General features: G+C 37.0%; 2 protein-coding genes across 2 annotated transcripts in view; one reads left to right on the plus strand and one right to left on the minus strand.

The window, feature by feature from the left end:
• parp1 (poly (ADP-ribose) polymerase 1) overlaps positions 1-16,130 on the plus strand; it is a 43,477-nt gene that overhangs the window by 9,426 nt on the left and 17,921 nt on the right. Inside the window, exons 3-7 of the mRNA XM_088933263.1 lie at positions 2,023-2,138; positions 4,578-4,792; positions 13,615-13,711; positions 13,806-13,922; positions 15,837-16,013. Coding sequence (XP_088789389.1) covers positions 2,023-2,138; positions 4,578-4,792; positions 13,615-13,711; positions 13,806-13,922; positions 15,837-16,013 — 722 coding nt within the window. The remainder of the gene's footprint in view (positions 1-2,022; positions 2,139-4,577; positions 4,793-13,614; positions 13,712-13,805; positions 13,923-15,836; positions 16,014-16,130) is intronic.
• adorb1a (adenosine receptor B1a) lies at positions 8,516-9,535 on the minus strand. The gene has a single exon (XM_088906310.1). It carries the CDS (start codon positions 9,533-9,535, stop codon positions 8,516-8,518), a length of 1,020 nt encoding a protein of 339 aa, XP_088762436.1.

Genomic DNA, 16,130 nt, shown 5'->3' on the forward strand with positions numbered 1-16,130 from the left:
TGGAAACTGCACATTTTGGTCAGTTGTTTGAGGTCTTTTATGTTATTAATGCACAACCAGTAATACTTCAGCAGTGGTACTTTAATCATCAGATGCATTGCTGGAAAGGCAGTGACAGCAACAAAAAATAATAGAGGAGCACTGCTTTGGTTTAGCCATAGTCAGTAGATGGATTAGAAACTGTCATGAGAGTTATTTAAATGGGAACCACTGTAAACTTTAATTACAGAATATTCAATGTCATTACCATTCTTCTTCAGTCTAGTTCTTTGAAGGAGTTAAAACTTCCTGTATGTGTCAGTCTGTGCATGTTGATCATCTTAAAGTAAGAACAGTAAGATGTGTGGTAGATATCTTTGACTATACAGGAATCATTTTTTTCTGTTCATCGAATAAAATAAATTACTTTGAAACCACAGAAGAAACTTGCAGAACACATTTTCCCCTGCAAAATCAGCAATGGAGTGAATTTTTAAAATCTATAATGTCAACCCTGACTGAAAATCCCCCTGCCTTTTCGCTCTGAGTGTGACATGTCACACATGAGGAGTCTGCTTTGTAACCGTTCTTATATTCTTATGTATAAAGTTCCTCTTTTACATGTAGTTTTCAAGCTTAGTAAGATGTATGCAAATGAGAAGATATCTCCACCATACTCACTGGCAAATGGTTGAAGAAGACTTTTACTCATAACATCATAACATAACATCACTTTATTAGCCCTATACAATTTCTTGCATTAGGAATTCGTCTTTTCGCATACCCCAGCTTGCTCTCCATGAGACACAGACACACAGACAGAGAGAAAGAAGACTGGGGTCAGAGCGCAGGGTCAGTCATTGTACGGCGCCCCTGGAGCAGTTGGGGTTAAGGGCCTTAGGGGCCCAGCGAAGTAGGATTCCTCTGCCGGCTGCGGGATTTGAACCGGCAACCTTCCAGCCACAGGTGCAGATCCTTAGCCACAGAGCCACCGCTCCGCCCCAAGTACTCAAGTAGAGGGCGATGATAATGTTTTTTAGTTTTCACTTCCAACTTGCGGCACAATTTATTCAGCATTGGATATGGATAACTGACTGGGTATAAGTCCTCTTTTCAGCTAAAATACTTGAATGTTAAAATGTAAAATACTTGACCTGAGAAGTATTCTGTGCCTTATGTTTTCACTAGGATACATTTCTATAAAAAAAGAATAACAGCTAGTGCAATACTGAAAAGGGCAAGGGGCATGCTGAAATATTTTGTTTTTCTATTACTCTGCAGAACATCGACTTACTAGACTAGAGAGAGAATTAAAAGAAATGGAAACCTATTGAGTAGTTCGATAGTGACGTATTTCATGTTATTTATATATGTACGGTATACTTATTCTCAATTTAAATAGTGGGTATATTTCATGCAATTAAGCAGTAAATTTTGTGGAAAGCTGGGCTGCAGTGTTTAAATGCCACTAACATTCTCCTGTACCCTGCAGGAATTTGAAGTGTTGTTTATCCTTGTGTTGCTACTATTTATTGTAGTTTCACAACTAAAGTTTAGATTAACTCGATTAATGGACAGAAACGGTGCAGAGGGCATACTACCTGTACGAAACACCAAATCACGGGGAGAATAGTCGTATATTACAGATTTTGTGTTGCCTATTGTTTCAGATAGCTCTTGAAAGAAGCCTGTAAAAATGTTACCTTTTGACCCTCCTGTTACTTTGTGCAACAATGTTCTTTTCTTCTTAGGGGGTTGTAAAAGTGATGGGAAATGTTGTGAAGCTGGTGGCATGTGGGCTGTACAAACTCCAAGAGTGTAAAGGAAAGAGGAAACCAGAAAAGCTCTTTTGTTCTTGTAGAAATATTCACGTTCGGGGGCGGAGCCTGGGGAAATGTGCGCAGACTTCCTGAACTGTACCCCCAATCTTTGCCGACTACGGGATCTGCAGCCTTTATTGGCAGATACAGGCAGAGTGGGATTTGCTGACTTTCTTGCACTGAGAGCTTGTTGAAAGGAGACTTTTTTTTATGTGTCTTTCAGGAAAGGGTGACGCAAAGGGTGGTGCCAAAGGAGAAAAGACACTGAATGATTTTGCAGTGGAATATGCAAAGTCCAACAGGAGCACCTGCAAGGGATGCAATGAGAAAATAGAGAAGGTAAAGTGTTATGAATAAATAGGCTGAGTGGCTGTTCCACAGCCTTTGTACTTCTAAGCAGCGCAAATGACTGCTATGAAACATTTTTTAAGTCATTTTCATTCTTGTTTTTATGATAGTTCATGTGACATGATTGATTACTTTCACTGGTGTTTCTTCTCATTGATAAATTTGAATTTGTCATGGATTCATTTTTGGACATTTCTTCACTTTGGTGAATTATTGCTTTAGAGTCCTGAAGATGCTGAAGAAGCTTTCACTTGTAAACAAGACTTCATACATTGTCATTTACCCCTTTTACCCCAGTTACCTCAAATTTGTATTAAAATCTTACTTAATGCAGTTTGAAAAAGCCATTGTATCTAGCCTAGTTTTTAAAAAGTACAGTAAAGTTTCAAGGAATATGTCACTCCAAATTATAAGAAAATGCATTTCTGACAGTGTCTCCTTAAAGAAATATTAACTTAACAGTGAATGAAGAAGCAGTTCATACAACAAAGTGTTTTAACACCTCATTCCTTTAATGTTAACTATGAACCAGTGTTGTTTACAGGGTCAGAAATATTCACATGGATTGAGCAAATGCCAAACTTTTTTCTTGCTGTCTCATCTTATTCCTGTCGAGATGGAATTGAAATAAAGTACAATGCACTGAGAACTGTTACCTTAATGACACATTCCTATGTCTCTTTGTTGTAATTAAGCTCTATAAATCATGGATAACATCATAGAGATCAATTTAAATTTCAAAGAGCAAAAGTCTGAGGAACATAGGGATGTGCAGTTTTTGATATTTTAGGTCGGTTCAGTTACCGGTCGGTTTTATACAAAAAAATCTTTTTCGGTATTTAAGTGATAAGTGATGCTGTTAACATTATGTTTTTAAGACCATAACATGCTGCAAAGAAAGGAAGTATTTCTAAAAAAAAACCTTGTTCAAACCTGGGTATAATAATACTGACCTACTAATGCTACACGCTGACTTCATAATTGAAAATAATATGCACTTACAATATTAAATTGCAAAAGAAGCACACAGGTGCTCTAAAAGTAATCAATAAGTCAGGTATTTTACATTCTTTGGGGAAAAAAAACAAAAAAAATTCTGTATGCAGAAGCAGCTACATTACATCTAAAAATCGTTTTGCTGACACACTAGAATTAGTGAAAGTCACAGAGATTGTTGCTGAGACAGATGAGCTGTTCTCCAAACTGGTTTGTTTTGCAGGTTTCTTATAAAAGGTAAAAACCTAGCCTGTACATACGTACTGTTTAATAATACGTTAGTGGGAAATTTTATTGTTTAAAATATATTAATGAGTATACTTGCTTTTTATGTGCACCTCTAAGTGGCATAAATTTAAATTTATATCTGCAGACATTTGTATGTAATTTATGTAATTCGCAATGACTTTCTTTGTACACAATTTAGAGACACAATACTGCTTATTGATCACTGTCGATCAACCTTTTATCAGTGCTGTAAAGCCAGTGTTTTGTGATATGCAAGGTGTCTAAATGTCCACTTAGACTTTTGGTCAATGTTAAGTTATGGGAGAAAAACAGACTTTTTGCTCAGTTAGAGATTACTTTAAAAAAAATTAAAATGCATGATTAATTACAGTAGAAAAAAAGGCTGGTGGACTGCTTTTTAAATTGTGTATGTCAAGATATTTAATAATTTAATTTTGATTTTGTTTTAAAATCCTTTAAATATATAATTCATTAAAAACTGTTTAATGTATGACATTACTACATATATAAGCATTATGTAGGCATCAAGCAATCACAAACTAAATTCAAAGGTTTATTTATTGGAAAATTGGAAACTTGTCAAAAGCTGGCCAAACTCGGAGCAATATCCTGCACAGATTTTCTGATCACAGTAGCCTGTGTGCCTATGAGTTCTTGGTTTCCTTTCCCGAACAGATACAGAGAATACAATACCTAAACGCCATCAAAGACAGACCGATTAAAATGACCAATGGGAGTTCTTGTGCAATAAAAGTTGCCGATGATATCTAACTACAGAAATGTTGTTGCTGCCAGACACCAAAAATCATTACAGAAATTGCAAAAAACAATTGCCCATTACGAGCCCAAAAACTGAGTATGTTTCAGTTTGGTTTTAGTTTTTTAATTAAACTGCACATCTCTAGAGGAAAGCACTGCTTTTTTTTGTACTGTCCTAGTTCAAGAAGAAATAAGTTCATTTAGTCTTCCTAGCTGTCTTGGCCTTGAAAGGTTTGTCAAAACGTGTTGCTCAGGCATGGTATAAGTTCCGTGATCAAAAAATCTTACAATTTATGCATCCTTTACTTCTGTACCTCTTTTAACACACTTATGTTCAAATGATATCAGTTGTGGTTTTAGTAACTTGCAGTGTTAGACACTGCTAGGAGTAAAGTTTTTCTTAGTTGATGTCTGGTTGTTTTTCAGGATCAAATCAGGGTGTCTAAGAAGACAATTGACCCAGAGAAGCCTCAGTTGGGCTTAATTGACCGCTGGTACCACACAAGCTGCTTTGTAAGCAGAAGGGAGGAACTGGATTTCAAACCTGCCTACTGCGCCTCGCAGCTTAAAGGATTCGCCGCTTTAAGAGCAGAGGATAAAGAAGAGCTGAAGAAAAGGCTGCCAGTTGTCAAGACTGAAGGGTATGTTTCTACACGTGTCTGTCTGCTTTCTTTATTTTGCTCTCTTTTCCCTGATTTCCATGATTTGCAATTTGTTCTGTGTGATATTGTGATATTTTCTCAGCACAGATCTATTGTGGTACAGGGTTAATAACAGGGGACCATTTTGCTCGTTTGTAGCTTGTTTGTTGTTTCAGTAGGAATTGATCCAAGGTATGTATGAGTATGAGCTTCGACTTCATGGCTGGACAGCTTGTTCCATATTCCCACAACCTTTTCTGTTAAAACAAAATGCCTACTGTTCTGAATTTTCAATAGTGTCTCTTATTGATACCACGTGTGTCATTTTGTTTTTTCATTTCACTTTCAAGTCCGAAAAGCATCAATAGGACTGATTTCTTCGGTGACTTTGAGGTTTTTTAATATACTGTGATGTGTCATGGTAGTATTCTTTTAAAAACTAAAAAGTTCTTCTAGCCCATCGGTGTAGAACATTCTTTGAGCTTGGGAATGGTTGCTTTTCTCTAGACTGATTCTGGAGCAGCAATGTGTTTTATTGCATCTTGGTGACTAGTATTGTAGTTGGCATTTTAAAGGATGTCTTAGCAGTGCAATTTTAACATTATATTCCTTAATTTCAGTTCTTTGCTTTGTAAGTATATATTATAACACTGTGCTTTCCTTTTTATTGCTTCCTCACACTGTTTAGCAATTCAAATGTCTACACAGATGGTCTTTCTCCTATGTAGCTTCTTCAAGTTCAGTCTTTCTCAGTTTGTGTTCGTAGTTGATTTTGCTTCCAGCTTGTAACACCCTGTACCTGTCTAAATTAAATGTGTTCTGTCAGGTATTGGGCCAGTCCTGTATTTGATCTGTGCCCTTTTCAATTTTTTTGTTGTTGTCCACAGTCTTTGCTTATCCTTTTAGTTTGGTACTGTCTGCAAATCTAATTATGTAGATTTTTTAAATATAAATTAGGGAAAGCAGTGGTCTTAATACATACACGTGAAAAACTTATTATTTCATATTACAAGGTTTACTTGAGATCTTTGACCTGTTATGATTTGTGCTTCTGGAGCTTTGTGTTAAAAAAAAATCCTTTTCCCATGACCTTTCATAAAAGTCAGCTTCTTTTAGCACTTTACAGAATTATCGTATAATTATGGTTATATACTGTAATACATATAGGAAGCCATAAGTCTGAAACATGCCCATGTAAAGGACTTGCCCATTGGCTACCTATAATCACTGTTTGCAGGCATATTTGTATTTTTTTCCATCATCAAACACCCTTATTGAGGGGCAACATACACTTTCAAAGTTTTATGTTAAATATTAAAATTAAGGCAATCATGGGAATGTCAGATTTGTGGAAATTAAAATTAGAATGTGACGGTACATGCCACTTTTTTGTTTCAAGAAAAACATTTTTTGTCAGAAGCCAATACAAGAAACACACTCCTGAATTTTTACTGCTTTACTTTTAATACAACATTGATAGCTCTACTTATAGCTAAAGTATATGGGCTACAGCTTTTTTAAAATTCAGACTTACTCTGTGCACGCTAGATGATTTTAGTAAATGTATTGAAGGTCTACAGAGATAATGTATGTTATCTCATATGTTTGAATCAGCTTTTTAATACACATCACCTTGAATTATTTGTGCACTTGAAAAAAATCAATTCCAAAACCCCAGACACTTAAGTGTTTTAAGGTTTTAGGCAGTGATCTTACAGCATTTATCAGACATTAATATACTTTTAAAGGATGTTTGTCCTTAATTAAATTGTTATTGCTCTCAACAGTACATATTGTATCTATAGAATTGAAGTAATCTATAGAAATGAATTGGCTTCATTACTCTGCTCTCCTCCCCACTGATAGCTGAATGCTGCACATTGGTGGTGGTGGAGGGGAGTCTCCATTACCTGTAAAGCGCTTTGAGTGGAGTGTCCAGAACAGCGCTATATAAGTGTAAGCAATTATTACTATTATATAAATACTCCTTCACCCAGCATCTCTGATTAGACTTGCCTGAATCAAAACATTGCATTAAGGTCCTTAGAAGAGTCCTGTACAGTTTAAAACAGTAATTGTAGCAGTAACAGTAATGGGGCGGAGCGGTGGCTCTGTGGCTAAGGATCTGCGCCTGTGGCTGGAAGGTTGCTGGTTCAAATCCCGCAGCTGGCAGAGGAATCCTACTCCGTTGGGCTCCTGAGCAAGGCCCTTAACCCCAACTGCTCCAGGGGTGCCGTACAGTGGCTGACCCTGCGCTCGGACCCCAGGCTCTCTCCCTATCTGGGTGTCTGCATGTCTCATGGAGAGCAAGCTGGGGTATGTGAAAAGATAATTCCTAATGCAAGAAATTGTAAAAGGTTAATAAAGTGATGTTATTATTATTATTATTATTATTATTAATTGGGGAAGAGAAAAAAATAGTCACACAAAAACCCAGAAGAGTATGCCAGGGATAACGGTTAATTTTGGAACACAAAGTCTGGAATACTCTTGTGTGTAAGTACTGTCAGATTATCATAAACATTGTTCTTAGAAAGTCATCTGCCAAAACTCTATATTTGCCTGCAGGCTAATGCATGGAAATCTTAAAAAAACATGGAAGTGATTGGAATTCAATTCATATTTGTGAACATTGTACTTGAATGCACTAGAATATTCTTCTGAAAGAAAATGTAAAGTATATAATTGCAATGATATTCTTTTGAGTGCTTTATAGTACATTAGCTTTTTTATGAGACTGTTGAAAAAGTGTATGATGGAAGGCACGAAAGATGTACAATAATAGCTTGTCACCCTTGAGTTTATGGGAAAAATAGGGAAATTCAACGTATTAAAATCCCTCAAACCTTTTTTTCACCTAGAATAAAGTAAAATAGAAATAACATCAAAGTAATGAAAAACAGTGTATTTTGGAAATAATATTTTAAAGTCTAGAACATTTTTAAAAGAGTTTCAGACAATTTTTACCTTTATTTCTATAATGATCCCCATTTAGGTTGGGTCGCGTGAAATGTATGAGACCTTAAAAGCAATGTCACTCTTCCACTTACACCAAACAACCAACCAACTTAGTCCTATTAGTCCTTCACACTACTTATCAAACACTTTATTTTTTTCTTGTCCTGTATCTAGACTGTTTAGCAACACTTGGCTCTTCGTCGTTTCTCATACACTTAGGCGCCGTTTTAATTTTTAAATTAATTTATGTATTAACTAATGATTATCGCTTCTTTGTAGGAAACCACTATTTCTATTTCTAACACTTCTTTGCACAAGCAAATATTAATAATCAACAAAGCTCAATGTCATAATGTGACGTTCACTTTAAGAATAGGAGAATGTGGACATGTCTTGAGGTTCTGAAGCTCAAACTGGAGGTCGTGCAAGGTGAAATAATATGAAAATACAGAAATGTCCGCTCAGATACTCAAAATCACATGCGGTTAATTTGCATAGAGCAAGGATTTACTGTATTTCTAAATAATAAATTAAGAAAGCAAAGCTTTCACAGTGGTGTTTTTGTGACCCACATTCTGACTTAAAAGACAAAATTTGGGAACCCCCCCCCAAAAAAAAAATCTTGTATTTTAAAAGGAAAAGCACCAAAAACACAGATTTGAAGCGTTTCACAAAAAACATGCAAATACGTTTAAATAAATGTAGAAAAACAGAAGCTTTGTTTAAAATCCAGTGTCTCAGCCTGCTTTTCCCAGGAAGAGTCGGTCAGGTCTTGTTGCCAGTGGTGCCTGGCCTGTCTTGGCCGTCTTCTGGCTCGATCACATTGCTGCAGCACAGAAAAATGGCCTTGAACGTCCTGCGGAAGGCCTTCATCTTGTAGGCGTAGAGGATGGGATTGACGGCAGAGTTGGCGTGGGAGAGGATGATGGTGGCAAGCAGCAGCGGCACCGGGATGGAGCAGTGTGGGCAGAGTAGGATGAAGCAGTTGATGATGTGCAGGGGGATCCAGCAGACCGTGAAGAGGAAGAGCACCAGGAAGAGGGAGGTGGCAGTCTTCATCTCCTTGCGGATGCTGGCAGCCCGTTTGTCCTGCGACCCACCCCCCGTGACCCTGTCCGCAGCCATGCGCCGGATCTGCCGCTTCACTGTGGTGAAGATCTGGGCGTAAATGAGAAACATGATGACCAGGGGGGTCAGCACACAGCCGAAGAAGTTGAAGTATACCATGTAGGTCATGTCTACCACAAAGACAAAGAAGCAATAGCCCGACTCGGGGGGCGTCTTGTACCAGCCCATGAGGGGCACCAGTCCAATGAGGAAGGCCAAGATCCAGGTGATGATAATGATGAGGATGGCATTGCGAGACGTCATGATGCTGTGGTACTGGAAAGGGAGGAAGATGGCGATATAGCGTTCTATGGCTACAGCCAGCAAGCTAAAGATGGAGCTCTGGGTCAACATGATAAGCACAGAGAGCATAAGCAGGCAGAGGTACAGGTTGTGCCTGGGGATACCCATATCAGTCATTATGGCACACGGAATGGCCAGGGCTCCCACACAAATGTCTGCAAAGGCCAGTGACACCAGGAAGTAATTGGTGACCGTGCGTAGCCTCCTGTTTTTCCCCACCGCGATGCAGACAAGCACGTTGCCCACAGTGGAGAGGGCAGCAATGACGAGCTCTGCCACTGTGTAAGGGATGTTGAGAGAGATGAAGACCTCTGTTGTCTGATTAGGCAGGAAGTTCTGCAAAGATACAGTTGTGAATTGTTCGGAGGCATTCATGGTCTCCAGATCCAAAGAGTTGTTGAAGGAACAATTTGTCTGCTTTTAACACAGTATTAAATTATTTTTTTCTGAAAGGAAAGAAACAAATCTTCATTTTTTTGGGGAAAAAGATGGAACATCCAGAACCTGAAAGAAATTTGGGTATTATAAGTGATAGTTTAAGAATTTTGGACATTCCAATATTTACTCTAGTTTTGCTTGACCCACATTTAAATGCATAGTGCTACACATTTAAAAAGACATTTAAGAATGAAATAAAGACGTGTTGGTATTGCTAAGCGACTCATTAGGGTGGTAAGCTTATTAAAGCTTAATATTTTATTGTCTGCAAACATGTAGAATAGTATCATACTGTGTTTTTTTACAGGCATTTTAAAAACTGCTTCTGAGAATCATGGTAGTGAAGTGTGTAATTCCTTAAAGTACTGGAAAAATAATATTCTGTTTTTTATTGTGAATTTCTTATTCTCATATGTCTAATAAACTGGATGATGTGCTTTTGTGGTGCTTGGTTGTTCTTTATCTGCAAAAGTAAAATGTTTTCTGAGGACAAAAGAAAACTGTGGCAAAGTCAATGATACAAGGTAGTGAAATTTTGTTTTGTAAATTTATAAATTAAGAAATCTTAAACAATGCAGCAAATTAGAATTTGTTAGAATGTCTGTTTCAACACTTTTACAAATACCAGTATTAAATTGCAAAGTGTTTAAATAAAAAAAACTGCCTGGGAAGTCAAACTACAGAGAGATAGAAATTCAAGTATTCATCCTTTGTCAGAAAGTTGAGTGTTTCAGGTAAGAGTTTTGGCGAACAGGAGACTATCACAGAGGTACAGTGCATAAAGCAGGACTTCACACTGGACTGTACGTACCAGGACATCACAGGACAAGATAAGCAAATATTGATTGATAAGAAAGACTTGTTTTTATTTTAATTGTAATATTTAGATTTTTATATTTTGTAAATATTTTTTTTACAATTGTTTTTGTTTTTTAAATGTATTATTTATTATTGAAGTAGATGTGGCAATGCAACTGAAATATTTCAATAAACCTGAAAATCGAGGCGATCCCTTTGGTGGGAATTTTGTTTCAGAGGCTTTCAGTCATAATCCCACATATGATCGTCAACCAAACACTACCTCCCAATCTCTGGACCTGCAGTTCCTATTGTACTGAGCATGTTTGCTATTGCAATAACACATCATCAGTAGGCTAAAACTAATCTAAAGGATAAAACATGGAAGAAAGACATAGATCAAGACTGACAAATCCTACTTCTGTACACCTGCACTCCGGTAGGTTTTATGGGTTGCCCTTAAATAATTGACCGCTTTTTAACTTTTTAATCACTTAAGTGGGCTCAAATTGAACAGTTTATAGAGATTATATGAAATAAATATACCAACACTATAGCTCTCAAGTGCTGCGGTTGGCCATTCCTCGTAAGCGAATCAACCGATTTGCTGAATTGACCAATTCATTCTAAGTCTTGAAAAATGTGGTCCTCCAGGACAAGATGAGGTCCTGCAAGAAAAGCTTGTGATGAAAGCAATAATCTTTGGAACAAGATTTAAATTGTTTATTTGCTATAGCAATGTGAAATGGTCTTGATAGTCTGCAGTTTGATAAGCTAGTTGTCCACAGCTGGTAGAACATAATAACTTCAAATACACAGAACAGGAATGAAAAAATGTCATGCTTTCATCATGCTTTTATAAGGCATTTGCCAAAATAGTTTCAGTTGCTTGGTTTTGCCTAAGATGAAACAAACTGTTTTTTGTGGCTTTTTACTGTTATATCCCATAGATATTTTTGTAAAAGAATTACATTTTTATTTTTTTTCTTTGATATGCTTTAATTCTTGCTTGTTAGACTTGTGCTTTTTCTTTATTTTTCAGCCATGAAATTGCTCTCATTTTCTTCATATCTGATTAAAAATGTGAAAACGTTAGATATCTAAAAATGTTTAGAATCTCTAAAAATTTACACGGAGTTTAGATAATGTTTTCTTTTTTATAATAAATTCCACTTACTTACCGAAAACACAGCAGCTGTGGGAAGGTGCTGGAGGAATACAAAAGCTCCTGTGTCTGAATCACCAGAAACTGATAAGAACACTATGTGCTTGACGGGAGCACTGAAAAAAAAACATACATTTTTGTTTTTAGCTTTGTCTTTCATTCAGGACTGTGCGAAATGTCTGTTCAGTGCATTCACTTTTCTCTACTTAGGTGCTTTATGTTCAGTCCAATGATTGAGGGAGTTTATATAGTTTTTTTCTTCATTTGTTTGGACTGTGGCTCTATCCACAGGCCATTAATGATGTGTTAATGATGTGTCAGTAGGTGGACAGGCAGTGTCAGAAGGTCTTCAGAGACAAGATGAGGCCCCTTTTTAATTAGAGTCATTAGGGAACTCCTTAATTAAGTCTGAGGTAGACGTGCTAGTCGTGTCTTGTGTGGAATAAGTAATTGGTTGCTAATAAATCCCTTCGATAAATACAAGTAGGAATATTTACAGCACGCTGAGAAAGTTCACACACCCATATGAGCATATGACCATAATAAAGGTGCTGCTTTTATTGGATTGTTTGAAATTATTAATTTCGCACTTTGTAAGGACTGCAAGACTTTCTTGTTTTCTTGTTGTGAACTTGTTCCATGGTTTAGATTTAAAGGGTGGTGTAATGAAATGGACAAACATTACTTAGGACTTAAGATGGGTTTGCAGTAGGTTTCTTCTCTGGGGGGTCATTGTTTTTCTCTGTTAGTGAGTAATTGATTTTTGGTGTGTAGAAATACACATTTACCCTGTTTTATGTGCATATAAAACAGTATCAGTGTGCAAACATAGTACAACCCCTCAAAATTAGACATTTACTTTTTGTGTAGAGCTTCATAATGAGACGACCTATTACAGGTAGTATTTTTACCAGATAAGTAATTATTTCAAAATAAGTAAGAATTTGATTATTCTGTGGAATGTTTGGGATCTTTATCCTCTTGATTTAGGTTCCTTTTCAAAGGGGATCAGCATACTACACCAAATAATTGTAAAAAAAAGATAAGAGTAATCTGTTTATGATGTGATAAAATATTAGGCTGCAGTGGGGGGATTTCATGTGCACAACATACTCAACATTGCAGATGCAATGGGTGATTCTAATTTGTAATACTCTGTATACAGCACTGATTATCTATTTTGCAGTGATCTATGAATGTTTATTTAGAATACACCATTGTGATATAAAGCAGTTATATGCATTATGGTGCTTTATTGTATTGTATATAACAAGTTAATTTTTTTACCCTGTCAGTTACAGTGCACTGGTGTAGTCTAGGAGTCTCTATACAGTGTTATCATTAATTTAGATTATGGAGCCTTAGTTGACTGCTTTTAGAATGGAACTCAATATTTAAATAATTGATGTGTATTATTGTTTATGGAAGGTGATGTGTGCATTGTCTGTGAGCCCCCCAGAATCCCCTGTGTTCCAGGTCTGTGGATTTATCCTGGAGCATACAATTTATAAATAAAGCAATAATTGTACAGTATCATATTTTGAGCCGTGTCTGTTAAAATAATTTAGTTAATAGGATTATATGATCTTTATTTTAAAAAATGCAATGTTGACTTTCAAATAAATTAATTTTTATCTTATGCTTTAGAGATACGTTCAACATATTCAGTGCTTTAATCGCACAAACCTAATTAATATATATATAGTGTTGTGGTAAGAATTTTTTTATTTTGTTGTAACAAAACCAGATCTCTAATAGGTTCTGTCTTGATAGTTCCAGGAGAGCACACAGCTCATTTACTGGAAGATGTGGTGGGATATAAAAGTAGGTTAATTATTATACAGTGTGCATTAATATTGCAACTCATAGATAGATGGATGGGATCAATATTGCACATTAAGACACACAATCAGAAAGGAATACTTTGTCTTCTTTTTTGATATATGAGTTCATGATTCGACCCCTGTCTTGAAAAAGAAAATGCCCAGAAGAGAGAGAGTAGAGATTAGGTTAATTGGTTGTGCATTCAAACTTTAACCGATATCGTTTTCAGAAAAAGGAAGGGAGATGAAGTAGATGGAGATGCCTCAGCCAAAAAGAAGCAGAAGAAAGAAGAAAAGGAAGAGAAGCAGCGTGAGAAGCAGCTTAAGGTTTGTGGGGCCTGTTTGTTTTTGCCAGCTGTTCAGTGAAACTGCCTAAGATTCAGCAGCCCTTACAATGTGGTGTCATCTCCTGTCTCTGCAGGAACAGAACCAGCTCATCTGGAACATCAAAGATGAGTTGAAGAAGTCCTGCTCCACCAATGACATGAAGGAGCTTCTCATTGCAAATGGTCAGGAAGTGCCTTCAGGAGAATCCAACGTAGGTTCTACCAACACATCCTTTTGTACTCCTGTTTACTGAAGGACCAGGGTTTCAAAAAAGGATGCAATATGCAGGAGGCCTAGCATTTATTGCTTGGGCTTGTTTGGCATCTTATTTAAATTTTGTTCCCTTTGGTCAGGTAGTATAAAACGTTAAAGCCCTTGATTGCCCCTTTGGGTAGACAGTCCTCTCCATTAGATCAACAAATTGCTCACAATTCTTTTCGACAGGGAGAGCTGGGCTCAAATTATTGTCGAAGTCCCATTTGCATGCAAAGGTACAGATGTTTCTATCAGATGTGTGATTAGAGATTCCAAGAAAAAATGAGTGATTAGACGAAATGCAGGCATGACCGTCAGAAATAAGCAAAGGAATTTTAAAAAGATCAGAGTTACCTGTTACAGTAATGTGTGGGGTTTGCTGGTGACAGATGAATTGAAGATAATTAATGGCTTGTTTTCTTCATTTTAGATGTTTCGATAGTAAGGTTACATTTAAGTTCATCGTTAATCTAGTAATATCCTTCATTTCAATTTAGGTATCATTGAAACAAAGGAGTTTTTTTGGAATGGTGTTACGACCCCAAGTGTCTAGGGGTAAAGGGGTGTAACATTTAGGATAATTCTTTTGGAAGCAGGGGGGTTTTGGTGAGGGACTAGGAAGCGTGATAACAAGGGTAAGGAACTAGAGTGGTGCCAAAGGAAAGAAAATAACAAACAAAATGGAGCTGGCTAGGACAGTGAGGGAAAGCTAATCTGACTACAAAAGACAAACCTGAAACACACGGTCTTCGGCGTCGTCAACACCCTAGCTAACCTGCACTGACTACCCAAAACCATACAAGATAAACGGCACTCACCCACACTAAACTAGTGTACTAATACAAAATCAACTAAGTGTGTAAGTGTACCCAACAACCTAAACTAACCTTATATACAAAAATTCACACAAAAACACAAGTGAACCAGGAATCAAAATAAGGGAAAACAAGAGTAATCAACAGGAGCAGGGTACAAAAGAACACAAAAGTTGAACATGTAACACTGGGACAAGGTAATGGCAAAACAAGGATGAACACACAAACAAACGAAAGTACAAAGAAACTAACAAAAAAACAACAAAACAACAAAGCCGAAGCTATACGGAAATACACACATAAAGCAAAACAAACCAACAAACAAAGCCGAAGCAATAACCAGAAGCGAAGCGAAGCGATAACCAAAACCAAACGGGACTGAAGTCAAACGAAAGGCCTCTCCTTGCTGAAAACCTCCATGTTATATGCTGAATAAGATGTGTTCTGATTGGCTGAGAGCTAATTGATGATTACATCAACTGAAAGTGTGGTGTAATGGTGGGCCAATGGGGAAGGGAGAACAATCAAGGGTCAACAGTGTGGACATAACAGAAAAAACACACACAGAACACACACTGGGACGTAACAAATGGCATGAGAAAATCACTTTTTCAGGCATTTTACATGTATACACATTTGCTCATCACCAGTGTGTGTATCTTTTGCCTATGCTGCATTGTTTTCAGTTGATTGTGCAGCCATTCCCAAACTTAACATAAGGGTTTAATTCCATAAGTCTTTACACATCCCGAATTGTCTGTAAGTCAGAAGTGACCCTTTCTTAGCTGTTGAGTGAACACAGAATTACTGTTCATAATAGGTATAAATAAACTTTTCCTTAATGAAAAAAAAACATTTAGAAACCCTGTAATTAGAATAATGTCTCCTCATAATAGCATACTTTTAGTGCTCTTAGAAATGTACAGTGCAGTAAATGATGTATTGTAGGTAAAATAACGTGTGACAGTCAAAACATAGTTCCCATTTCCTTTACTTGTATTTTAGAGGCAAATATATCAGCATTTGTTTGATGTTTCTTGTTTTGCTTCTGTCAGATCCTGGACAGCCTCTCTGACTGCATGGCATTTGGTGCCCTGAAACCCTGTGAAGAATGCCAAGGCCAGCTAGTCTTCAAGAGTGATGCTTATTATTGTACTGGAAACATCTCGGCCTGGACCAAGTGTGTTTCCAAAACGCAGACGCCCAACCGGAAGGACTGGGTCACTCCTAAGGTGCGTCATTGTTAAAATCCTCACCAGCAGCCAGACAGAATACAGTCATACACAGAGGGAAAACCCTGTGAACTTCAGAATATTGATGGTTAAAAGCTCTGTAACTGTAATGCATTT

This window comes from Atractosteus spatula, chromosome 2 (assembly GCF_055471065.1).
Source record: "Atractosteus spatula isolate fAtrSpa1 chromosome 2, fAtrSpa1.hap1, whole genome shotgun sequence".
Taxonomy (NCBI): Eukaryota; Metazoa; Chordata; class Actinopteri; order Semionotiformes; family Lepisosteidae; genus Atractosteus; species Atractosteus spatula.

Bases quoted from the DNA above. Each gene is read 5' to 3' on its own strand.
- adorb1a (XM_088906310.1), bottom strand. From the start codon at position 9,535: ATGAATGCCTCCGAACAATTCACAACTGTATCTTTGCAGAACTTCCTG.